Genomic DNA, 16,879 nt, shown 5'->3' on the forward strand with positions numbered 1-16,879 from the left:
AATCTGTGTCAGGTCTAAATGGGTTAAGACAAAGAACTTTCTTTTACCAAGAAATTATACCTTTGAACAGGGACAAGGAATAACATTTTCAAGGTTAGGTTTTTACTTTTACTGGATACTATGAAGACAGGCATTTTAAATTAAAGTACTGTATACGGGTTAGCTTAGCTTTTTGATCAGAATTTATTCAAAAGACAGACTTGAACTAAATAAAAATGCACACTGCCCAGCATCTCTTCAACAGTGTCACCGTTCTATGGTCGAGTATGCTACATTGATCTTGATCATGATGTTGAGCTTGATCTTCGACCATTTTTGACCCAAAATGCAACCATCTCTTCAGGGCAGCCTAATAACCATTCTTACTTACGTTTTTCATGGAAATCTGTCCATTCATTTTGCATTCTGTCCCTCAAGTTATTTGTTGTAAATGGTAAATGGTGCATTTATTATTTATTATAGGCTACTGCACATCTTTGCTGTCGGACAGAAACCAGCTTTATCCAAAATATATAAACTTTTCAGGAAATTAAAGAAAAAAAAGCACAACACCCCAATGCCCCATTCAATTCAATTCATTGAGGGCTTATGGTATAGGGGAAATAGCCAATAATGCGCTTTTGCACAAAATAACACCTGGACCTCTTTGGTGGGGACGTAACAACTACAAATAAAGGTAAGAAAGCCTTCTAGCATGGAATTCTCCTTTAAAGTTAGTATGGTGACACATTCATGTGTCCTTATATTATCATCACTACTTTCCCACGCACAGAGGGAGGAAAGTTTTCAATACCGTGCGGGTACCATGTATATGTACACAGGACTCAATTCAGACGCAGCATACTGTAGCTCAATCCCTACGAATAGCAATTGAGTGTACACAATACAATAATGTACATACATTCTATGACACACTTGATGACAGAAACAGGTTTATTCAGTAGTCAGGATGAATTGAAAAAGAGAATGTGAGCATTTGTCATGTTAAATAGTTCAGTTCACAACCTGTCTGGTGCACATAGCTGACATGGACCACTTTGCTCAGAAAAGATCCCCAGCGCTCGCTTGAATTCCTTTCATTTATTAATGACTCAGCAGCAGTTCAGGACATGGACGTTTGGCTCATGGAAGTGAGTGCTGGTGATCTTTTATGAGCTCGTCATTCAGTAGTCATTCTGTCTATGGCAGGGGTCTTCAACGACTTACAAGGACCCCTTAGCTGAGAGAGAGATGAAGCAGGGACACCTACTACATATTGTATAACATTGTGTTGCAGATTTCATATGGCTTCATAGACTTGTTTGGCGGCACTAAACTTGACCGGTCACTCTGTACTTTATAGTCCATCTTTTTACGCCAAACGTCTTTGACGAAAATAGCCGATCCACAAGCTCACAGTGCGTCACAGCGTGAGGCATTGTGGGCTTGTAGATCTGCTAAATGACAGCGCAGGAAACACATACCAGTTAGTTTCACACAGAGTATCAAATCTGTCGGGCTCTGATAATCATGTGTCCCTAATCCTTGTCTCTTTGGAACTCATCTTCTTTAGAGGTAAGTTCATACCCAAAATGAATGAATTAAGCCTTGAATTCATGGAGTTTTCTTTTTTTGTCGCATTTCTGGTCGCATTCTAAATATTTAATCAACTGAAGTTAATAGGAGGCAGACTTGAAAAATAAATGAACTTCAAAACAACTCTCACTGTGTAAATAAGGAGGACTGCACCGAAAGGGATTACGAGAGAATGTTTTTAAATATATATGTTAGTCTGGTTAAACGGACACTGTGTAACCTTTTTAATGAATAAAATGTCATGTCAGCTGTATGGTAGAGTATGTTAGTACAATATATAACTCATACAATGGGAGTGGTTGTATTTAGTCCGTCCCGTCCGTCCGTCCGGAAGTCCACAGCTCTGACAGTGCAATAAAACGGCTCCAGAAATGGTTCCAACATCGAGGAACCGATTTCGGTTCCTTTGATGTTTGATCCGGTTGTCCTGGTTCCGGATCCCAACTCTACTCTGGGTCCGGATCGGCTATTTTCAGCTGCCGCGACCCCGTCACCCGACAAAGTGCGAATCAGGCTTTTAATGGGATGCGTGCAATATTCTCAAGGACTGTGTGAAAGGGATTAGCCCCGCTTTACTGTATCTGTGTTAAAACCCCTGTTCTGATGGTTATCTCCCACTCCAGGATCATAATCATACATCATTATTCAGAATCTGGTTTTCATTATCGGAGAATTTAACCCATTTAGACTTGACGACGATTCTACAAATGCCTTCAAATTCCTGACAGTTTTCTGAAAAATCCATGTCAGTCGTTCTCAAACATTTTGATGTCAAGGACCCCCAAAAATATATGTAATCGACCCCCATCTGAAAATATGTGGGACTCCCCCCAGAAGCAAATATTTGAGTTAAAAACGCTCTGAAAGAATATATATTAAAAGATTTGACTACATTTTCACGATTTTTCAAAAATAGCAGACCTACAAGCTCGTAGCACGGCAGTCGCTACGATGCAGCGCTACGAGCTTGTAGATCTGCTATTTTTCAATAGCTAAAGTACATGATGCTTTAAAACACCAAAAGGGGTTCCCGCCCGAAATGGGTTAATTGAGGGGACCGGCTGAGAAAAGGTCACGGTTACAGGAAAAAGAAAAAAAAGAAAACAATTATGGAAATGATTAAAAAAAAAAAGAAAAAAAGGCTCATACATAATCCAGGAGCTGATCGACCTGTGACAATACATTTATTCAAGTGACAAGATTTCATATTCCGCTGTGATACATTACTGTAGGCTTCACAGGTGACGTAAAAAAGGGACACTTCACTTGTCTTTTTCAATCTTTCTATCCTATTGTTATTTTGTGAGGACGTGAAAGGAATATACTTCAGCTCAAAAAGCCCCAGCTCAGAAGCCTTGAATTCATGGAGATTTGTTTCGTTTTTTTGTCGCATTCCTGAGCCGATTGTACATTTGCCGCAGTGTCCGCTGCGGTACAGTGGATCAAATGCAAAAACGGTATCAAAGAACACTATATAAGCTACAAAACAACTCTCACAGTGTAATCACTGATGATCCTGGATCAAAGAGAACGTTTTAACCATGGTTTTGCGCTCGTTAAGATCGGTCTCCAATTAACTTCAATTAGTCAAATATTGTATTATTGGTCAATGTTATAACTCACTCTGCTCTGTGTGGGTCCTCCTGATGCAGAAAAGCTTGGGAGAGCTACAACTTCAAAATATGTTTTTCCGAGGGGCACTAGCCCCTCCTATATACAGCTTTTGTCCCCACACATATTTGCCATTGACAATGAAAGGAGAAATTAGGTCAAATGTCTGACAAATATGACCAACCAATCACCTAAATTCAGTTGTTCACAGGATGATGTATAATGATAAGAGCGCCCCTAACTTCACACAGGTGTGATTTTCTAGCTACTGTAGTCTGGCCGTTACACTGAATATGGGGAAGCGTCGTCCTGTACAATGTCCACATCTTGAGAATCACGTTGTATTATCGTTGCTGTCAGGAGGAAACCTCATAACTCCATTTTTGAGATTTTTGAGATTTCTTTGGCATAAATCAGTTCTATTGAACACCCTTTATGTCTGTGTGTTGTGTCGAAAATATTGAACCAATGGAAAGTACCGGTAGTAAAAAGTGCTTTGGACAAAACCTCTTAACTCCATTGGACCCTCAAAATGTCTGCTAAAGCAACTCCACCACCTCTCCCCCTCTCATGGAAGTAATTGTCACTATATAAAGTTACAACGCCAACTTTGATGGGGCTGTATTGCTTTATTTTAAAAATATAAGGTTTTCTTAATTTCCTGAAAAATTTCTTTTTTTTAATTTCCAGTTGAAGTTTCCTCCCGACAGCAGAGATATTTCATTGAAGCTGCCCCTTAACGTTCCCAGTAACATCAATAATTAAACGAAGCGATCAAAGCAATATTTACATGTGACTCAATCGATAAGGCTACACAAGGGCAGCGGTTCTCAAAAGTGGGGTTCCGTGAGGGGGTTTCCAAATGCACCCTTACATATGGGCCCTTACAAATGTGGGGTCTTTTGGGGGATTATTTATTTATTTTCTTTTTTTCAATGAAAAGGTTTCAGAACCACTGGACTATGCTATGTACAGACCCCCCCCCCCCCCTTCGATGTCCCTAAATCCTTTCTCAATGCCCTGAATTCACCCCCCCCCCCTTCCTCCTAGCCTGTAAGGGTGTGTCCTCCTAGGCCCCGGCCTGTAAGGGTGTGTCCTCCTAGGCCCCGGCCTGTAAGGGCGTGTCCTCCTAGGCCCCGGCCTGTAAGGGCGTGTCCTCCTAGGCCCCGGCCTGTAAGGGCGTGTCCTCCTAGGCCCCGGCCTGTAAGGGCGTGTCCTCCTAGGCCCCGGCCTGTAAGGGCGTGTCCATGGTCTTGATGTGCACACTGGGCAGAGCGAACCAGGCCAGGGGAAGCTCCCGTCCGGCGCTGCTGTCGTCCTGGAACCTGATGTTCAGGTAGAAGTCTCCGGTGTTGAGAAAGAGCAGCGCTCCAGCACAGCCCCAGTCTGCTTTAGGACTGACCTGCAGCCAGGAACAAAGACAATACAATACGTTACAGTCTGCTTTAGGACTGACCTGCAGCCAGGAACAAAGACAATACAATAGGTTACAGTCTGCTTTAGGACTGACCTGCAGCCAGGAACAAAGACAATACAATACGTTACAGTCTGCTTTAGGACTGACCTGCAGCCAGGAACAAAGACAATAGAGCGGCGCAGTCCCTCCCCCTTTCAGAACAACGAACGGCCCAGGAAATGAAAACGCAATGCATTTCCCCATAGGCAGTTTTTATTGAATTTATTTAAAGACCTTTTAAGCGTCGTACGAAGCCAACTCTTGTCGTGACAAATCATGACAACACACACAATATTTCGGACCAAACAAAGAATTAGAAAGTAGAAAAAAACGGCAGGTTACAACACTTTTTTTTGTTGTTTTTCTTCTTTGTAATTATTTGTTTGGTCCAAAATATTGTGTGTGTTGTCATGATTTGTCACGACAAGAGTTGGCTTCGTACGACGCTTAAAAGGTCTTTAAATAAATTAAATAAAAACTGCCTATGGGGAAATGCATTGCGTTTTCATTTCCTGGGCCGTTGTTCTGAAAGGGGGAGGGACTGCGCCGCTCTATACAATACGTTACAGTCTGCTTTAGGACTGACCTGCAGCCAGGAACAAAGACAATACAATACGTTACAGTCTGCTTTAGGACTGACCTGCAGCCAGGAACAAAGACAATACAATACGTTACAGTCTGCTTTAGGACTGACCTGCAGCCAGGAACAAAGACAATACAATACGTTACAGTCTGCTTTAGGACTGACCTGCAGCCAGGAACAAAGACAATACAATAGGTTACAGTCTGCTTTAGGACTGACCTGCAGCCAGGAACAAAGACAATACAATACGTTACAGTCTGCTTTAGGACTGACCTGCAGCCAGGAACAAAGACAATACAATACGTTACAGTCTGCTTTAGGACTGACCTGCAGCCAGGAACAAAGACAATACAATACGTTACAGTCTGCTTTAGGACTGACCTGCAGCCAGGAACAAAGACAATACAATACGTTACAGTCTGCTTTAGGACTGACCTGCAGCCAGGAACAAAGACAATACAATAGGTTTGACTAGGGATGTCCCGACACACTTTTTTCGCTTCCGATCCGATCGCGATACCTCAATTTCTGTGTTAGCCGATACCGAATACCGATACCAGTGTCGTGATCTCATGTTGTGTTTTAAAGCTATCTAGCTATATATCTCGTGTTGTGTTTATAGCAGACTCCTCACTCAAATGTGCACTTGCAGTTTGGGCAACTCCAAAGCAAACCCCACATGCCCCAACATTTTATTTACCTGCCATAGTGTCAACCCCTTACCCCTGTGTCGGATCGGTGGTTAGACTGGCAAATATTTCTCCATTGATTGTATTGATACTTTTACTTAAGACATTGTCTGCTGTTGACGTATATACACATTTTAATAGCCATCTGTTGTCTGCGATTGACATATACAGTATACGTTTTATATCACTTTATATGAATCTGAAACGGAACCGCAAAAAACCCCACCTTTTTGCCCTGCCCTAATCCACGTTAGGCTAGAAATATGCAGGCTTGGCAACCAGTGTTGCCAACTGGTGACAGAGAAGGCTCAGCAGAAAATGATCTCCTGTCGATCTCCTGTCGGGACTTTCACAAGCTAATATTGACCAGCTTGCAGCTGGTAAAAAGAAGTGAGTACTTCATCCACCAGTGCGGTGGCACCCCCAACACACTGACCGTGGCACCCCCAACACACTGACCGTGTCCCCCCAACACACTGACCGTGTCCCCCCAACACACTGACCGTGTCTCCCCAACACGCTGACCGTGGCACCCCCACCACACTGACCATGTCCCCCCAACACGCTGACCGTGTCCCCCCAACACACTGACCGTGTCCCCCCCAACACACTGACCGTGTCCCCCCCAACACACTGACCGTGGCACCCCCAACACACTGACCGTGTCCCCCCAACACACTGACCGTGTCCCCCCAACACACTGACCGTGTCGATATAGAAGGTGTTGGAACCGATGAAGGTGACGGCGTCCTGGAGCTCGTAGTTGTGCACACCGTTCTGATAGTCCTGGTAGGGCACCACGGTCAGGGCGAAGGGGCCCACCGCGCTCCCGCTGCGGTTGGTCAGCCTCACCTCCAGGGTCACCGGCTCGCCCACCGCACAGTCGGCCACGACGTCACAGTCACACGGCTTCCCGTTCACCTGCACATCTGGAGAGAGAGAGAGAGACAAAGAGAGAGAGAGAGAGAGAGAGAGAGAGAGAGATTAATTGATAAATGGTGTCATCCTATAAAAATAAATGACCATTAGAGAGCCGAGCACCAATAACTATTAAGACTAGAACTCGGCCGGCCTGCTGGAAGGTGATGTTGAAAGTTGTGACGATTTTGACGTTACAGCAAGCTGGGCAGTTGGATCGTGTTTTGATCATAAACAATATTTGTACAGTAAATATGACAGTTGCGTGGATGCAAAGTAGTGCAACTGGATTCGGGTGGCATGCAGATTTTTTTCGTGCTGATGTGTGCTAACAGAGTGGTTTGGTAGTTGAAGGAGAACGGATAAACAGCCATGTGCTTCTGTACTGTCCATTAGGGTAGAAGGATAGGTTGAAAATTGTGTGGTCTTTTAAAGGGACATTTCACCGCTGGAAGAAAAACACAGAAAAACCTCAGGAAAGTGTTTCTTGTGTCCTAAACTTTGATTCACAATGTTAATGTTTTTTTTCCATTCCTCCAGTTCTAGAAAACACAGAATGGGGGGACTTTTTTATTTATTATTTCCACACAACAGCTCTAAGGGATATCAATGACATAGTAAAATGTTGAAAATGAGTGGTATTCCCCTTTAAGAGCCGGCCGAATAGAAGTTAAGACGTGATTACTGTTTTAGTTTCTTCCTCGTTACAGAGATGTGTTTCACGGGTTTGGGATTTTGTATTGCCGTTAATTATTCCCTATACGTATCTCACCTCGCCCCCGCACACGGACGGCACACCCACAGATTCCCCACAGAGGCTCGAACATTCATACTAACACACTCACTCATTCACTCACTCCTCATTACGTAACTCACACTACGTACATGTACGTACAGTACATGTAAAAGGACCACAATCTCTTTCACTGGTGATAAAAATCTAAATGAAGTACGTCTGCGTGCTAGCCGACACGTTTTGGGGGGCCTTTGATACAAAAGACTTTGCGAACCACTGGTCTACGGAGGAGTGCGACACAACTAGAGATGTCCCGTATACTGTATCGGTATCGGGAAAAGTATCGGATCGGCCCTTATTTGTCATATCGGGTGAATATGCCAGTCTAACCACCGATCCGACACATGGGGTAAGGGGTTGACACTATGGCAGGTAAATAAATAGTTGGGAGTTTGCTTTGGAGTTGCCCAAACTGCAAAGTGCACATTTGAGTGAGGAGTCTGCTATAAACACTGTACAACACAAGATATAAACACAACACGAGATCACAACACTGGTATCGGTATCGGTAAGTAAGTAAAGTAAGTAAAGTTTATTTATAGAGCACCTTTCACAGACAATTACAGTCACAAAAACAAGTCAATAGTCAATAAAACAAGGTAAGAACTAAATCACTAATAAAGTAAGACAAAATAGAAAAAGTAGAGTAAAAATAAAGCAATCAACATTTAACCAGTTTTCAACAGTCCTTGTATCGGTATTGGTATCGGCTAATACAGAAATTGTGCGGCATCGGATCACAAACCATATTGTTTTGTAACAAATAGGTCAGCTGCATTGTCTTTTTCTCCCGTTGGATGACAACCCCCCCCCCCCCCTCCCCCAACGCCCCCCCCCCCCCCCCCCCCCTAAAAACCATCAAAGGGAGACCCGGGGGTCTCAGAGGGGATCGACCGGCAATGTAACCGCTCCCCATCTCTCTCTCTCTCTCTCTCCCTGTCTCCCCCCTAGCCTAGTCCCCGGGGGGGAGATAAATGGACTGATAAATGGACTGCATTTATATGGCCGCCCTTTCTCCGCGGCGCTTTACAACGTATCTCACAGTCACCCTGCATTCACACACAACACATTCAAACACAGAGAGCGGAGAGGCAACCGTCCAAGACGAGCAGCCTAACTGCTCATCAGTAGCAGTTATCAGGGCTCGAGGTGTCTGTGTGTGGGCTGAAGAACACTTCAACACTAGGCTATAGGCAAGGCACATTTTATTTGTAGAGCACATTTCAACAACAAGGCAATTCAATGTGCTTTACACAGAACACGGCAAACAGAAATGTTATGTTATCACAAGACAATGCAAAAAGAAAAAGGCCCAAGTCATTCTTGAGAGAACAGCATGAGAGAACAGCATGATCCTTTTCTATTAGGATATAGGCAATTTTTAAGGTTTAAGAATGTTCACATTTAAAAGGAGGCTAAGAGCCCTGCATCTGGAGTCTGATGCCATGGTTCACACCACAGGAACCGACGCAGACCTTGCAGGAGTGGGCAGTGTTTTAACTACGTGAGGGTGGGAAAGGGAGGTCAAAACATAGATCAAAAACCTGCACTGTCCCGAGTCTGGAACTACACGTCCCGAAATCCCCCGAGTAAGGAAGCTGCCATTTCCGTTCACGGAAATATATTTAAAACTATCTTTGGAGCTTATTTAGCTATTTTCTGTTCTGCTAAGCAACAAGCTATACTTAGATGTTTTGTGCGCGACTGTAAAGACAAAACGGAAGTGGGGAGGAGGCTCCACTTCCGATTTATATTGTACTCATGATAGAGCTTCCGTTGCTACAGACTGTATGATGGGAGTCCGTTGCTACAGACTGTATGATGGGAGTCCGTTGCTACAGACTGTATGATGGGAGTCCGTTGCTACATACTGTATGATGGGAGTCCGTTGCTACAGACTGTATGATGGGAGTCCGTTGCTACATACTGTATGATGGGAGTCCGTTGCTACAGACTGTATGATGGGACTACAGACTACAGACTGTATGATGGGAGTCCGTTGCTACAGACTGTATGATGGGAGTCCGTTGCTACAGACTGTATGATGGGAGTCCGTTGCTACAGACTGTATGATGGGAGTCCGTTGCTACAGACTGTATGATGGGAGTCCGTTGCTACAGACTGTATGATGGGTCTACAGACTACAGACTGTATGATGGGACTACAGACTACAGACTGTATGATGGGACTACAGACTACAGACTGTATGATGGGAGCATTTGGAAATTGCAAGAGGTTAACAGTCTGGCAACGCGAGACTACGCAATAGAGGATATGCACGTGACATCACCATACACGGAAGTTATGTGGGAACGACTACTGAATGACAAAAAACTACTTTCAGCACTAAACAGAAAACTCCTATCAGAGAACTCAATTTATAAACATTCCTGACAGGTGTATTGCATTGCATTTATTTTATTTAATACAAATGTAATACAAGCACGCATGTGTCTGCATCACGGTAGTTACGTGCCCACACACACACACACACACACACACACACACACACACACACACACACACACACACACACACACACACACACACACACACACACACACACACACACACACACACACACACACACACACACACACACACACACACACACACACACACACACACACACACACACACACACACACAGCCTGAGCCTAATGTGACACGTTATGCATGTACTGTAGTTATATTTAGTTTCTTCAAAGTCTTGTTGCTAGGAGATGTGCAAATTATAGTTTGACTACGTTTACTGGCTGTAAAAAAGGGGAGGATTAATTCCTTTTCTCGTCCAAAGTGACACGAAGGATTCAAGACCGCATCGCACGCACGACAGCACGCAAGCAGAGCCACACGTCTCAGTCATCACCACCCATGGCGTAAACATCTTCCATAAATCAGGACAGTGAATCACCAAACAAACAAACCGTAATAATAAAGCAACTAACCTAACAAGTCATTCTAAAAAAACTTGTTAATTTAAAGGACCCCAGTTCCCCAAGCATTAGGCCACAGACCCCCATACAGACTTTGAGTTACTGCACTTTGGCATTGTAGGGCAGCCGCAGAGAAGCCCTCTGTTAATCATTTAAAGATGTAGTGCCGTGATATTTTTCCCCACCCTAAAACATGGTCATCAGGAATTATGATTATACTAGGAGGAAGATTTCTTTCAAAAAAGTGTACAGAAAGTGTTCAAATTATGTTTTTGTGTGGCCACACCCACCAGTTCATTATACCTGGTTTTCACCTTAGCACCACCCACCTGAACATAAGCCTCGCCCACAGCTGTTGTTGTATGATAATAGGGGAGGGGTTAGGGTTATGATGTCACTAAAATGGTGTTATTTCGATTGGGCATTTTGACTCAAAGGCTTTCAGTTTTCAGGAAGAAACCCAAAATACACAAGGAAGACAAATTTGAATATTATAACCACACCTGCATGGGGGTCTATTAGAGTAATGTTAACTCCATAGACACATGCAAAACAGAAAAAGCAACCTGGCAATTGTGTTGAAAACACAACCACTTTTTAATTAATGCAAAACAGACTGCATGAAATTAGCCATGCTATGTGCATGTTATCTCAATTGTTATGAGCATGCGGAAAAGATGGATGTCATGTGGGTTTTTTTTGTTAGTTTTTTGTCATTAGGATGAGTGGGATACAAAATTGTTAATGGCAACATAATTCATTTCAGACAAGCCTGCCGTTGCGTGCAGACACAGTCCATCAGTCACAACAAGGTGTTACACACGATAACATCCTGTTAGCTATATATAGTTTATTTGAATTGCAAATAACCCACAAATCACAAAACATGTTGCTTAATTTTGTGATTTCTTTTGCCTGCTGTGATTGTGAATAAATACTCAGAGCATTACAAAAGTGAGTTGCAGGCCTTTGCTTTTCTTCATAGGATAATTCTTTTACATGGACCACTTGAACCCTATAGCATCCTTATTCTGAGGAGAACTTTAGCCAAAAATATGAGGGGCTACATCTTGCGCCACCCTTATCCCTGATCCCTAAACTTATTTGCCATTTTGTACTATTTTGAAAATCATTTTAAAATAGTTCAACTAGCTATCAGCTATTTGAACTATTGTAAAAGGTTATTTAAAAATAGTTAAAAAAAATAGCAAATAAGTTTAGGGATAAGGGTTAAGGGGTGGCACAAGATATAGCCCGAGTCTACTTGTAGATCAGCTATGTTCAGCAAAGAGAGGGGAAAAAAGAGGAGACCCAAGTACATGGTGGAAGTTCAAGTTCGTTACGCATTGAAGGTTTATGTGGTTAAACGTCTGAGAATGTACCTTAACCACTGATGATATAGTACTGTCAAACAAGTCTATGAAGCTATATGAAATCTACAAAAAAGTTTTCAAATGCTACCAGACCTATCTGTAAAATAGAGCTTTTACAAAAATGACGAAAAATCTTGTGACTGTAAGAAAAAAATAACACTTCTGAAGTGTGAAGTGAGTGTGAACTGTGAAGTGAGGAGCGCTATTGTCATCATACATAATCGCACATCAGCCAATCAAATCACATTCCGTGCTACAAACACACAAGGATATGCATAGGAGGGGCTAGCCCCTGAAGAACTGTGAATAGGTGAGGCAAATTCTGTTCTGAAATGTTCTTATATACTTGTGCATGGGACGACATTTGACCTGACAAGTATAGCGTCCACACGCGTGCACACATTTCACTCATACTGATAAGACGAGAGAGAGAGAGAGAGCAGTACAGTACAGTACAGTACAGTACAGTACAGTACAGTACAGTACAGTACAGTACAGTACAGTACAGTACAGTACAGTACAGTACAGTACAGTACAGTACAGTACAGTACAGTACAGTACAGTACAGTACGGTTGGCTAGCAGCAGCAGAGGAGCACGGGCAGCTCGTTAAGCGGAATTGTACGCCACTAATAAAACAGGCCCACAAGAGTGGTAAGAGTGTGTAACTAAGTGAGAGGATAAATACATATAAAATCACGGCAACAAGCGGCTGCAACAGCTGTTCCCTCTATACTGCCTGCAACACATGTCCTGTTGCTGCCCTGCCTGCCCGCCCGCCCGTCCGCATCAACAGGTACAAGAGTGATGATTCTCAGCTGTTTTCATTTCAAGAACCCTGACGGTGCGTTATTGTAACAGTGAGCGACAGGCTACAGCCCATATTTTCCGGAAGTGCGCTATTTTGTCTATTATGGGACCCGGCAACTGCTGGCCGCACGGAATCATACCACTGGAAGCTGCTGCACGCGAGGACCATACCACCAAATGAACCCAGCAAGTTCCTGACAGCCGGAACGCTCTCAGAGTCGCCGCTGTAAAAAATGTAGCGTCAGGTCGACATGCATTATAGGTCCAAGGACCATCATCTGATACATCAGATGACCATAATCTTCAAGAGCCATGCATTGGCGGTGCTAGCAGTCAAAAACGTAATTTTGTGGGGGCGAAAACACACATGGCACACACATACACGTGCACATGCACACACACACACACACACACACACACACACACACACACACACACACACACACACACACACACACACACACACACACACACACACACACACACACACACACACACACACACACACACACACACAGAGTCATGGTGAAGTCTGACTCTGAGAGGCAGGCAGCCATCACCACAGCAACACAATTCACTTGTTATCACAATCATTTGTATGCCAATTACTTTGACTACATGAATGATAGATTCTTTTTAGTTTTTGTCACATTCCTACATTTTTATCGCTCAATTTTGTAACCTATATTTCTTTCACCCGGCCTATATAAACTGTAATCCTGGATGATACTCTTCCTCCATCAAGTGATGTCACCTATTAGTAATTCTCAGCACCTGAGCTGTATTGTCTTGGAGCTCTTTAAGAGCAAGTTCTTTGTCTGTGAAAATCATATAGCACTGACGAAGGTCTTAGGACCCAAACGTTTGCTTTTTAATTGCACTTTGAGCACAGAGCACTTTTTGAGCATCATAAAATAAAAGGATTTTTTTTTCTTAAGTCTCAGTCTATAGGAGTTTCCCTTCATTGTCTCCACCAGCCGAAGGCATGGGGGAGAGTATGTTTTGCACTCCGTCCGTCCGCGTGTCCGTCCGTCCGTGTGTCCGTGTGTCCGTCCGTCCGTGTGTCCGTCCGTGAGCAGCTAATCTCGGCCACCGTTAACCCGGTCGATGCCAAATTTTGCACACACGCTCCCTGGATGCCAACCATGAACCTCTGCCCCAAACTTTCCAGAACGGCCTGTTATAGCGCCACCAGGAGGCCGCTTTGTGCAAAACAAGTTTTTGCACAGTACACCTACAGATTGTGTCCAAACATCACGCAAATTGGTACACAGTGTCTCTACAGCCATTCAACCAAACCGGTCTTTCAGATTTCTCAGACTCCATCCTGATTGGTTAAGATTGGCTTCCAAAATTCACAGGAGTGCTCAGTTTCAAACAAAATGCTGCAAATCATGAACACATCGCGTGATTTCCGTAAAATTGTGCACCCACATTCCCACTAGGCCGAGGACGAAATGCCACATGAACAATTTCAACTCAGCCTCAAGGTGGCGCTATAACTGGCCCAAAAGTGTTTTCACCTCTAACTGCACGGATCTGTGGATAACTTTGTATGCCAACTCCCTAGAGGCCAAGGAAAAACCTTTGCCTGGAATTTTTCACATCTGCTCTTTATAGCGCCACCAGGAGGCCGACATATGTAAAACACATTTTCTATTATTACTCCTTCAGATTTTATCCAAATTTCACGCAAATCGGTACACAAGATCTCCATAGTCATGTGATCAAGACAGGTTTGTTTGATTTCTCATATTCCATCCTGATTGGCCACGATTGGCTCCTACAGTTTTCAGGAGTAGCAAATGGCCACAACTCCTCAACGCAGCGTCCCATTGCGATCAAACTGTGCACGCATATTCCCACTAGGCTGAGGAAGAATCCTGGTGGAGACCTGTGCCGATTGGCACTTTATCTAGTTTTTGTATACAGTGAGCGAGTCGTGTTCTGTCAAGTTTTCCTCTATGTTTTTGAGACCACCGCTCCTGTTGTCAAGTTTGAAAAAAAGGACAAAGAAAGGCGCAACAGTTTTCTCAGTGCTACTCTTCCTCTGCCAAGCTGGGGAGAGCCCCGAACTGAGCTCATGCTTCCTTCAGTGCATGAGGAGAGTGAGCAGGCCACTCACTCACTTCTTATCGCCTGACAGCTGGTAGTTTGCCCGGTAGAGGATGAAGAGTGTGGAAGGAACACGTTATTCCAACCAGTTCACGAAGTAAGGGGCGCTCTTATTATCCTAAAATAGACACTATGCCTATTTGCTACGACACTATGACATACAATTGTCCATTCATTGTCAATGGGAATTTAATGTTTGTGTAGGACAAACTTTGCACTTGCACGCACGCACACACCACACACACACACACACACACACACACACACACACACACACACACACACACACACACACACACACACACACACACACACACACACACACACACACACACACACACACACACACACACCAAAAGCTGGATATAAGAGGGGCGCTAAAAATCTAAGTGAAGTGAGCTGGCTTATCATCATACATCACATTCCGTGTCAGCCAATCAAATCACCACAAATCACTGTTGGTGTCTTCACTTTTCTGCCCTCACTTTTATCCTCAATATGTACTTTGCTCAGCCAATCAAATCATCGCTATGGGGTGATCAGCCAGACACAAGCCAAAGTTTGTGTTCACACAAACACAGAAAGCTGTGCATAGGAGGGGCTAGCGCCCCTCAATACAGTAATGTATACTATCAAAGGAGGACTATACGTTGTGAAAGTTATAAGCAAATATTTTAAATACAGTTTTTCACTTCGCTTGGCCTCCAAATAAATGTTGGCACATGAGGAATGCTAGAAAAAAACAATCTCCATGAATTCAAGGAGTAAATTCTAGGGAAAAAAAATATCATTGAAGTACTCCAAATCCCAACGGCTGTCAATAGGGTTCATTAACATTCACACATACATAAATATGGCGTATTGGTGGGAGTGAACACAATCCTCCATCATCCGTTAAACACTAATCGCACCTTCGGCATACACGTGACACTATACCACGCTCTGTGCTTCCACCGCAAAACATCTCTGTAGCGTGTGAGCATTAAATGTGTATTATGCACCATTTAGACCCGAGGACAACCGTTTAAAAATGTCAGTAAGTAAGTAGCCTTGCCGAGCCATGAGGCCCATAGGAGGCAGGAGCCTATCTCCTGTTTCTGTAGCGTGAGGCAGCTTGATGTACAAGTACACCCCCTGGACATGACGCTAGTATGTCGCAGGGGGTCGCTAGTATTCTATTTCAGTGGTTCATTATATGTATTTGGTCGCCGACCACCATCTGAAAATATGTTGTTCCAGGGACTCCCCAGAAGCAAAGATTTGAGTTGAAAACGTTCGCTCTGAAAGAATATATATTCAAAGATTTGTGCCGCATTTTCACGATTTTTCAAAAATAGCCGTATTGCCCGGCGATTAAACAACATTGATACAAAGGAACACCATTATCTATTGACAAAGATCAGATGTCCTTAAGAGCCACCCACACTAAGTACGTTAACGCCAGAGGATAACTTTAAATATGTCGTTTTGAAAATCATTCCAACTCAAATGGATGGCAGAGTCCACCCCACAACTATAACAACAGCCACATGTATAGTCATGGATGATATCGATCACTTTCAGCACGATTTAGCGCAATCGACAGAAGCATCGACAGCCATTCAAAAACCATTGGTCATCTGGAATGCTATCCATCACTCGTCCTCGGTAAAGACAAAGAATCGGCACCATTTACGTCAACGGTTACTGACATCATAGTACATGAACATTGCCCAAATATGGAGTGCATCCGTCACAGGTATATGTGATGGATGAACGTGGTCATAGACCACGTCCTTATATAGGATATAATATATCCTCCAATATTCTTGGAGTAATCCGATTTGCAAGGGATTTTTGTGCCCAGCTGCAATTGTGGTCAGTGCGGTCAGGAATGCGAGAAAAAACAATCTCCATGAATTCAAGGAGTAAATTCTAGGAAGATTTTTGAATCATTGAAGTACCACACAATCCAAACGTCTGTCAATAGGGTCTCAACTCTCCGCGGGCGATTTGTCTTCATGGGGTTTTGAGTCCGA

The 16,879-nt window shown here is 43.5% G+C and overlaps 1 protein-coding gene across 1 annotated transcript in view; it reads right to left on the reverse strand.

The window, feature by feature from the left end:
• Window positions 1-852: 852 nt before the first annotated feature.
• trappc9 (trafficking protein particle complex subunit 9) overlaps window positions 853-16,879 on the reverse strand; it is a 350,071-nt gene continuing 334,044 nt past the window's right edge. Inside the window, exons 23-24 of the mRNA XM_083770949.1 lie at window positions 6,620-6,843; window positions 853-4,588 (exon numbers count right to left, since the gene is read on the reverse strand). Coding sequence (XP_083627075.1) covers window positions 4,406-4,588; window positions 6,620-6,843 — 407 coding nt within the window. The 3' untranslated portion in view covers window positions 853-4,405. The remainder of the gene's footprint in view (window positions 4,589-6,619; window positions 6,844-16,879) is intronic.

Source organism: Protomyctophum parallelum (assembly GCF_964188405.1).
Source record: "Protomyctophum parallelum genome assembly, chromosome: 1".
Taxonomy (NCBI): domain Eukaryota; kingdom Metazoa; phylum Chordata; class Actinopteri; order Myctophiformes; family Myctophidae; genus Protomyctophum; species Protomyctophum parallelum.